This window comes from Setaria italica, chromosome I (genome assembly GCF_000263155.2).
Source record: "Setaria italica strain Yugu1 chromosome I, Setaria_italica_v2.0, whole genome shotgun sequence".
Classification (NCBI taxonomy): domain Eukaryota; kingdom Viridiplantae; phylum Streptophyta; class Magnoliopsida; order Poales; family Poaceae; genus Setaria; species Setaria italica.
The window spans coordinates 8,657,786-8,667,784 of NC_028450.1; the positions used below are offsets into that span (position 1 = coordinate 8,657,786).

The 9,999-nt window shown below is 44.7% G+C and overlaps 2 protein-coding genes across 2 annotated transcripts; one reads left to right on the forward strand and one right to left on the reverse strand.

The window, feature by feature from the left end:
- Positions 1-129: 129 nt before the first annotated feature.
- On the reverse strand, positions 130-2,855 carry LOC101786751. The gene is made up of 7 exons (XM_004951960.3): positions 2,595-2,855; positions 2,323-2,501; positions 2,170-2,225; positions 1,799-1,913; positions 1,274-1,396; positions 723-894; positions 130-626 (listed from the first exon to the last, which is right to left on the reverse strand). Exons 1-7 carry the CDS (start codon positions 2,838-2,840, stop codon positions 441-443), a joined length of 1,077 nt encoding a protein of 358 aa, XP_004952017.1. The 5' UTR covers positions 2,841-2,855; the 3' UTR covers positions 130-440.
- Positions 2,856-5,373: 2,518 nt separating this feature from the next.
- Positions 5,374-6,129, forward strand: LOC101752608 (protein RESPONSE TO LOW SULFUR 1-like). Its single transcript, XM_004951961.3, has one exon. It carries the CDS (start codon positions 5,578-5,580, stop codon positions 5,923-5,925), a length of 348 nt encoding a protein of 115 aa, XP_004952018.1. The 5' UTR covers positions 5,374-5,577; the 3' UTR covers positions 5,926-6,129.
- Positions 6,130-9,999: the final 3,870 nt, after the last annotated feature.

Genomic DNA, 9,999 nt, shown 5'->3' on the forward strand with positions numbered 1-9,999 from the left:
TTTGCAGCTTGTTACATGCATGTTAATGGTCGTCATCACAAACAGGCCTGTGCTGACATACCTTTGTTATCGCTGGATCAACAGAACCGTTGCTGATAGACGGTTGATCTCTGTTTCCCTTTCGAGAACTTATAATCAGCAAGCATTGCTGAAAATTCCAAGGATTCAAGAAGCCTCTGTACATAGAACGATGCTTTACAGTAACAAATTCCACTAATCCATTGTATTTGCACAAACGATCGCAGCTAAATTGTGTAAATAAACCAAAAACACTCTATTGCCCAGGATCTGTGTAACTGTCATGCCAAATTGCCAATGAACGACTCTACACAAGATGGAATGACACTTCAATTTCAGGCCGAGAAAAAGCTCCACGTCTGATGGTATATCAACGTTAACACACTTCAGATTCTTCACGGGTAGCTAGCTCGTACGTCAGCTCAGCTGAGAAGGTGATGCACCCACTGCTTCAGGATTGCCGGAGAGCCATACCAGGGCCTCTGTTCATCATCAGCACCTACAGGCGAATGGTACACACCGTCGAAGCTTATGTTCAGTGCACCTTCTAGATGCGCAGCCATTTCAGGAACAACGCCGTCGCCCCACACATCCGCACGGCCACAAACCTAGTTGATAATTTGATGTCAGATGAATCTGTTTCACAATTGATTCTTGCAAGATTGTAATTCTATCTCAGCTGATCAATAAAAATCCTCCCTTACCTGCTTGTACCCTTGTCCGACAAACCGGGCTCTCCATGTGGCACTTGATGGAGTAGATTTGTCTTTGGTACTGATAATAACAGCCTCGCCTCCTTCTGAAGGAGTGTCCACTGCTAGGACCTCATCTGAAGCAACTGCAGAGTTCCCCAGAAGAGGAGCGCCTTGGATGTACCTGTTGATACAGTCTAAGATGGCTTATGCATGAGCGCGTTTGGTCATAACTCATAAGACAAGGAGGTCATGCTGGAATCTGCTGGATCAAATGATATATCGAAAGGAGAAATATGTGTTCTATGGGACTAAACTTCAGGATCACTTTAACAAGTTCAGTCAATCAAAGATCGACCAACTTAACTTGAGCTTAAATGCACTTTCTTTGGTGAAATTTGATCCTGACAGCACCAACATTCCAGAACATCATACTACGTTCGATTTAGCAATTTTGCATCCTCAGGAAGGTAAATGATGAGCAAACCACAACAAAGTTTAATAATAAGATCAATGTGGAAGCAGAAAAGAAGATCCTGGAATCCTAGCCTGAAGGAAGATACCTTCCAGCAATGCACACATATCTCAGTTCAGGTGTATATACAGCTGGAGCGCAATTCTTCTCGACGTAGTTCAGTAGTCCTCTAGTCTGATCAATTACCCCAGATACACCTTTTGGAGGAGGCCTAGTGGACAGAGAAAACAGAGGCAAAAGGGTATCAAACAAAAGAAAAATGCATGTTCTGCATTTCATTTCATCACTATTAACTTTTTGTGTATTTCTGACATGACATCATGTGGCAGTTCTAATTTCTAACAGTTCCAGTTTCATATGTAGTTAGATTCTCTGTAAGGCTGAACAGGTAGAAATGGAGAAACACAAGTTGGAGATCTATAACATAAGCATACTGTCTAACCAATGTTACATCATGAGCTACCAAACCTACTTTCTTCAATTTCATATCCACAAGGTAACAGTAGCCACTAAACCATTAATCTTATACTACTTCACTTCTACCATGGATAGAACAAGAAAAGATGTCCACCATAAGATTGCTATACAAGCGTCATAGTAAAATAAACCGTACAAGTGAGGGGTGCCTAGGGTGAGCAGTAAACTTATATCAGAAGCATCAAACTCTTCCATGTACACCCGTGCGAGCCAGCCCCCTGCCGAATGCCCTATCAATGATATCTTCCCATCTGCATGCAAGTAGCAAACAGTTGGGAATTAAGATAAGTCCTTTTACCTTATAAGGTTGATGTTTACATTCATGCTGTTCAGCAGCTTGAAACTTGCATCAGCAACTAAAATTCAGTAGGTGACTCTGAAACATTGTACGAACTTCAACACCACAAAGCTTTCATCCAGACAGACATAAAACACTTCGCATGCTAATTTGTTTGTTGCAAGTAATTAGTAACCACAAATGGATCATTAGCGACTGGGAAGACAAACCTGAAGCGCATAGTTCCCTCGCCTCAGACACCGATTCGTCCACCCGCTTCAGGTACCTGCAACGCAATGCACGCAAGGTGTTCGGTGAAACGCCTTGATAATGATCCTGGACAAGCGTCGCGTTCGTGCTCGACGGAACGCGCTATCACTTACCAGTCGAGCACGGGGCGCGGGCGGAGCGTTCCCCGCCAGTAGTTGGCGTCGAAGAGCCCTGCGGCGTTGCGGAGCCAGTCGGGGCGCGTCACCCGCGCCACGACGGCCGCCGGCAGGCCGTGGTCGTCCCGCAGCGCCGCGGCGAGCCGCGCGTAGTCGCCCGTGTTGTTCCCGAGCCCCTGCGCCACTACGACGACACACGCCGCGCATCATGCACACGGGGCAAAGCGAAATGAGGAAGTGGAGGAGGAGGAGGGGGAGGAGGGCGCAACTGGGAGGATGACGGCCGGCCGCGGGGGCGTCGCAGTGCCGCCGACGCTGGCGTTGCCGTTGGCGGCTGCGGCACCAAGCCGCGGAGGAGAGAGGAGCGGGAGCATGTCGCCGCCGTGCCGGTGCGGTGCCGAGTGGGGAGTGTGGCTCGCCGTGGCGCGGCGTGCGCCACTCGAAGTGGAGCAGCGCTCGGACGCGCAGCGGTAGCTAGCGCCGCGGTGGGTGCACGTCTCCCTTCCCACCACCATTCACACGGGGTGGAACGCATGCGTTGGTAGCCGTTGGATCGTGAGATCGATGGCTCCGACTAAACCGAGGCTCCATTAATTTGGCAGTTATTCTAAATGGTTTCTGGTTTTGAGAAATCCTGTTTATCTGGTTCTCGTACCCAATGCTACGGTCGATCCCACCTCCTCTCTCCCCACTCCCAGCAGCAGCACATGGTGGGCCCGTGCATCTTATCTTTCATCCTCTCTCCCCACCGCTCTTTCTCTCTCTTTCCTTTCTCCTCATCCAGATCGACGCCAGGCCGGGGAAGGCCTCCGCCGGGGAGCAAGTACTGAATAGCCTTTACCGGTTCCGTAGCGGATTAGTATCGGTACAGTGGATCGCAGATAGTAGGTGCTACAACGGACACTAAGTTCAAATAGTGGAATTCAAAAAATAATCATAATTTAGAGGATATACGAATATTAATATCAAGTTTACTTATAACTTTTTATAATTTTAAGTTAACCTTACATTTCATGGCAAGAATCATAAATAAATAAATAGGTATAATTAAGGTGTATGGATATATATTAACATTAAATTCCCATATCAATAAATAAAAAAATTATTCTTCATCCAATAACTCTTTGTCATTACCTAAATAACCATTTTAAACATTATTATTACCATTTGATTCATATTCATATGTCACTCAAACTGTAAATATAGCGAATAGTGGCCTAACATGAGCAATTGCGGCTGCAATAGTGGCCAATAGCGGACAATAGCGGCCCCTAAGTCCAAACATGCTATCTTGGTAGAGTACCGCTACCGCTATTGTGGGTGCTACGAATGCTATTTAGTATCTTGCCGGGAGGCACGATATGGCGGCGGGGCTCGCCCTCCGACGGGAGGCATGAGGACGACGTCCACGGAGAGCGCCACCACGGGCGCGATGAGGAGCGGGAGTCCGCGGGTGAGCAGATCCCCGACGTGGCTCCTCCACAGCGGCGACCGGGCCATGGGCCCGTGGCAGCAATGAGGGACAGCCAGGTATGTGGCCATCAGTGGCGCGCGGCGACCTTCTGCTCGGCAATGTCAACGATGTGGGCGGGATCCACCCGGCTTTTTTCTCTCTTTTTGCAAAATTTTTGTCCTCCAATTTTCCCAAAAGTTTTGTGAATATCTTTCATTTTGTTCCAATTTTTTTTCTAAATTTGTTGTAACACTTTTTGCTTAGAGTTTTTTTTGAAAAATTTTGTTGTCAAAGATTTTTTAACGATTTTTTTAATAAAAATTGTTATCGACATTTGCTTCTAAAGTTTTTAACGATTTTTGTTGTTATCTTTTTGTCAGATTGTTCTTCAAAAAAGTTTTACTAAAGTTTTGCCTCTGATTTCTGGTTCTAAAGTCTTTATATATTTTTCTTAAAATTTTGTTTTGGCTACAAAAGTTTCTGTCAATAAACTTGCTCCTATGTATTTACATGAGGTGCTGGCTAGCTAGTGCCGGATGTGCTGTCACCTAGATATGCCAAAAAATGAATGAAGTTGTCTGATCGGATACTAGAAAGAGAAAGTGAATTGTTGTCTGATCGGATACTAGAAAGAGAAAGTGAATTGTTGTCTAATCAACCAGACCGTAAATTAGATTGGCCGCTTCTGGTAGCACATGAGAAATGGTTTTCGGAATGAATTCCTATTTTTTTCTCTGGAAACGGTTCGCATTGAAACAAGGTTTCTAGATTGTTTATAGTGGTAATATGACTGTACGTCCAGGCTCAAAAAAAAAGATTGTTTCTAGTGAGAAGCGAACAGAAACATTACCAAATGGATCCTGAGTTGAAAGAACTTTTTTCCCGTGCCAATGTAGAATGCAACAAGATCCTTCTAGTTTTTTTTTAAGAAAAAGAGGAATTGAGATGCACTTGTGCTCATTCAAGTTTTGCAGCTTGATTGATGCTCATGTTTTCCTTCTACTTTTTTTTTTTGTAATATCAGGTCATGTCCTTCCAATGCAAGAAACATATGGTACCTAGTGCCTTTTTATTTCCAAAGAGTATAGATACTCCCTTTTAAAAAATGTCTCGCAACATTAGTTGTAAGTACTTTGGTTATTTGGCACACAACCATAGTCGCCACATCACACTCCTATACACCAGTGAAACACATACCAGTATACCACAATCCGGCTTACTGCTAGTTGGCCTGTCGCGCGACCAAACACAAAACACCAAACTCTGGCAAGAGCTGTCCGTCCGACAACTTGCGGTGCCGAGCGCCGACGGAACGGCATCCTGACAACGCGATCGAGCTGGACCACGCTCGCCGAAGCGGCTATCCAACGCCGGCGGGCGTGTCGCCGGATCCACTAGCCGTTCCGTTCGCCCATCGGTGCACGCCACAAAACTGATCCGCGACGAGACCCCATCTCCTCCACAGCTTTTTCCGGGCGGCCCCATCTCCATCCACCATCCGTGGCGATGGGCGATCGGCGATTTGGCATGGCTCGGACCGCCGGGACCGTTACCAAGCTGCTCACCTCACAAGACGCCGGCGGCCGATGGGGTCACTGCTGATGCCTCGTTCCCGTCCTCACGCTCCCAGGTTCACCGAACCTGGACGCCTTCCCGGTCCTCGCCCCCACCCATAAATACGCTCTGTTCTTGCTCAGCGATCAAGCAATCACCGCAGCTCAGAACAGAAGCTATATCAAGCTATACTACTGCTACTTCGCCTAGTCAACCCGGAATCGAGGTTTTTTTCCATCTCGACAATGGCGCCGTCCATCTCCATCGGCGTCGCGACGCCGTCTTCCTCGTCCGGCGCGGGGAGGAAGAGCCGCGGGGTCGTGGCGGCCGTGGAGGTGGAGGAGGCGGAGCTCCTGCGGCGGCGGAACGCGGAGCTGGAGCGGGAGGTGGCGGCGCTGCGGGCGGAGCTGGGCGCGGCGCGGCGGCGCGCGGACACGGCGGAGGAGGCCGAGGAGCGGCTGTGCGCGCAGCTGGGCGACGCCGAGGTGGAGGCTGTCGAGATCGCGCGGGAATACCAGGCCCGCGTCGAGGACCTCGCCAGGGAGCTCGCCGCCGCGCGCCGAGCCGCCGTCGCCGCGGCCAGATCGTCCTAGTCCTAGCTAGCACCCCGCGGCGAGGTGGCGAGGTCGTCCATCCATCAAGCGCATCTGGCGATGCCATTGATTGGCTTCTCTTGGATTCGCTGTAGATTCTATAGCAAACAGAGCAGAGGCACGGCGCCTCATGTGCTGTAGAGATCAAATGTATAGAGTTCATGGAGGCAGATAATGAAAATCAAACGGGACTGGATTTAGCTACTTCTGAGTGATGAACTGATGATCAGCATCTACAGCAATTTCATTTGATCCGATGATCTTGCGAAGAAGATGCATGCTTCGATTTTTTTTTCTCGCTCTTGGAACACCACCAAGTTGAGGCAAATTTCTGTGACTGATGTTGCGGTCGCATTAATTCCAGTGTGGCGAATGGGCGAAATCAACTGGGCTGGCAGAGAGTCAAAAGGCTCGTCACGTCGATTTGAAAACGGGGATCTGGCCCATAATTCCTTTGGGCCTGTTGCTTCTTTCGCGTGCCACGGGACGACCTACTTTGGGCCCTGAGCCCATTTAGGTACCAAGGTTTCGGCCCAGCCAAGTACAATTTCGAGTTTCGAACTTTCGACACGCCATTTTGCATTGCTCTCTCCATCTCTCGCCGGACGTTTGTCAACGTCAGCGGCCAAACCTATTTTTGTGTGTCAACAAAACATAGAACAAAAACAAGCCAAGTGAAACAGAACAAACAAAAAAAATCTCAATACAAATGATTCACCTTATTATCTGTTAGTTTGTTGATCTTGGATAAATGCATAGAAAGGATCAACTCTACACGTTTCGATGATTCACCTTAAGCTGATGATGGGTTCCAGGCTTCACGTTTGCACCACCCACAGAAAAAAACAAAATGAAGAGGGAGGAAGAGACAGTTGGGAGACGAACATGATACGTGCTGCTTGCACACAATTATAAATGGGCCGCCTTTCTTCTTTTTTCACGTGTCCGACCCCTCACGAACGCCAACGCATCATCTCCGTCTTTCGGATCGGACACTTTGTATCACGAATATAAAACAAGTCTCCATGCCATCTTTTCTCTGGTCGCTGCGCAATTATATGCATAAAAGTCGAGTCTTTAGTCGTCTGGTAATGCTTTTGGTTAAGACTTTGCATAAAAGAATACAAATTTGGCCTTGCCGGCAAACACGTATGTACCAGATGCTGTCGCGAATCACGCAAAGGCACACACTTTATCTCCTTTTTATAGAAAAAATAAATCATAAAAACTTTTTTTTCTTTTTAATTTTTTTGGCCTGCTGGATGCGTCCAAGCCATTCAGTTGAAGCCATTTCTTTTCTTCTCCTTTTATCGTTCGTTCATTTGAGGTCCGGCAGGCGAGTCCACACACAAATGGCAGAGGCCGGGCATCACATTCATTTCACACTCCCCCATCTTTATTCTTGGCCCATGGATCGTGTGATCGTGTTGCGTGTGCCCACAAGGGATTCCTGTGCCTCCCCATGTGAGCAAAAAGATTCTCACCGCTGCTCTCCAAACACGTCTCATTTTTTTTTTGGCTACATGGGGCCGGAAAAAAGATCTGTGCAACTTTTGTAGAAAGATATGAGCATCTTGTTGACTATTCCATTGATGTATGCACACTGCAGAGTTCTTGACAAATTTAGGTTTATGTCACTAATGGCATGTGCTGCGGGGAGATGTTAAAACTTTTAAATGTGATAGTTAAGGGGAGAAATGGGACAGTGAAAGGTTAGTGGAGAAGCTGATGTGGAGCTTCTAGAACTAGAAGGCCTTCTTGGGCATTTTATTCTCATGCGTCCTGATACAAAGTTCCCTTTCAAGTTAAAAAAGGGTTAGGCACTTAGGCCCCAAGGACGGTGTAAAAATTTGCACATTTTTTGTTAGGAAGATCTCTGTACAAAGCACATAATTTTTTTTGGCAATATATTTGCAATAAATTTGGGGGATTGCTGAAAGGAAAAAATAATACATATATGTTCAATGCTAAGTACTCCCTCCGTCCCAAATTGTAAGTCATTCCAAGAATCTTGGAGAGTCAAAGCATCTCAAGTTTGACCAAAATTATAGAGAAAAATATAAAAATTTATGACATCAAATAGATATACTATGAAATATAATTGATAAAGAATCTAATGATACTTAGTTGACATCATAAATGTTATTATATTATCATATAAATTTGGTTAAACTTGAAATACTTTGACTCTCCAAGATTCTTGGAATGACTTACAATTTGGAACGGAGGAAGTATTTAATTTTGTTATCTGTATGAAAAATTAATTTGCTCTCTGTATAAATAATATCTATTCTTGTTATCTGTATATGATTTCAATAAGCTTCTGAGAAGACTAGCAAGTCAGTTTCAATATTTCTTGTTATCTCCATATCCTAGATATAACTTGTTGATTTATAATGATTGCTTATAAATAGATTGCCCATCCTTAATTATATTATCACTCCTTCGTCATGCAACAAAATCCTAAAACCTACACAAGAGAGCAAACACAAACCGTCGGATCCTCTGTATATGCTTCACATCATTCCCTTACGTTCAATAAACTTCATGTAGAATAGGCCTATCCCCATCTGGATCACTAATTACTCACCCTATACAAAACCATATCTTATAATTATTGTTGTTATGGATGTCCTAAATCTTATCCACCAGCCTTACCAACACCATAACCCATCTTCGCAAAGATACCTTCACCATTAGTTATTGATGACCACATCATTGTGTCAAGAGCCAAGTAAGTTGCTGAAGAAAATGCATGCATATAGCCTTTATCTTGGTGTTCCTTTTTCATGCAAATGATTGCATCCTTGTTTCGGAGCGGATACCATGATTTTCCTCTGCTACTCATGGTTAATACTTGCACTGTTGGATCTATAGTAGAAGGGTAACTCTCTAGACAACATTTGACATATCTACTTAACAACCATCATATGCGAATTCTATGCCATGAAGGTTACTCACTTAACAACACTCGATATATCTTCTTAATAGTAGAATCAACGTAGCTGTCCACAATCACGATCAACCCCTTTTGTCCATATGTATAGTTTGTTGGCTTACAATGCCCTATTTAGATATAGATTGTCAACTATCACTTACTTCTTTCTCAAACTACAAAGCCCTAACCTACACAAGAAGATAAATGCAAATTGATAGATCTAGTCCTACTGTCATCATTCCTTGCTGTTTTATTTCATGTAGTCTCATTTAGGTAAACTTATGATCTATTGATAACCTCTTTCTACCTACCAATAAAATCATGTGCTATACGATTTTTGATCGAAACATGTGCTATACCATTGTTGTCACGATGTTCTAGCTACTGCTACCACTCTTGCCAACGCCATCACCAGGGGTGGAGCTAGAAATAGTCTAGACCATGGGCTACTCTAGTGCTAATACAAATACAAATAACATCAAGTTTGCATTTTAAGTAGATTTTTGTTATTTTTTTTTCTAGCTTTGGAGGTTTGAACCAGGGCTATAGCTTTGCCACTAGCCATCACCTTCATAAAGTTACCTTTGCCACTCCATTCACCATTATTTTTGCTAATAGCATTGCTACCTAGCTAGAATTGATGAAAAACACATACATCTTATCATTTGTAAGGCGATTTGATCCTAGTATTATGTTCTTGCGACAAAGAAAGTCGATGTGTTTCAACCCATGTGGATGATTACATCCTACACTCAGTCATATACAAGATTTATCAAGGGTGGTTACTCTTCATAGAGAACTCAATATATCTATACTTTGACCATTTATCTTAGGTATGTGTTTGCCGATCACTGTCTACAATCACAGTCAATCCCGGCAAGAAAAAAAAAACTCCTCTCTACCCCTACACAAGTAAACATCAAATTCATTTCTCATCAACCATCATTTATAGAAAAATTCGTATGCAAAACACGAAGGATAAAACACAGCAGATACAAGACAATGGATGGATGATGGATCCACCCACCATAAAAAGAAGGAATCCCAAAAGCTGGTGAAGCAAAACTACCAAAGCCCTAAAAAAGCAAGGCCGGCCCCCTTTTCTAAAGCCGGCACACACATGCTCTCCCTGCGCG

What these genes read in the sequence shown, in the direction of transcription:
- LOC101786751 (XM_004951960.3), bottom strand. Translation starts at nt 2,840, where the DNA reads ATGGTGGTGGGAAGGGAGACGTGCACCCACCGCGGCGCTAGCTACCGC. An exon ending in CCGCGCCCCGTGCTCGACTG is followed by an intron (nt 2,226 to 2,322) that starts GTAAGTGATAGC and finishes ATTGCGTTGCAG; the next exon opens with GTACCTGAAGCGGGTGGACG. An exon ending in TCGGACAAGGGTACAAGCAG is followed by an intron (nt 627 to 722) that starts GTAAGGGAGGAT and finishes ATTATCAACTAG; the next exon opens with GTTTGTGGCCGTGCGGATGT.
- LOC101752608 (XM_004951961.3), top strand. Translation starts at nt 5,578, where the DNA reads ATGGCGCCGTCCATCTCCATCGGCGTCGCGACGCCGTCTTCCTCGTCC.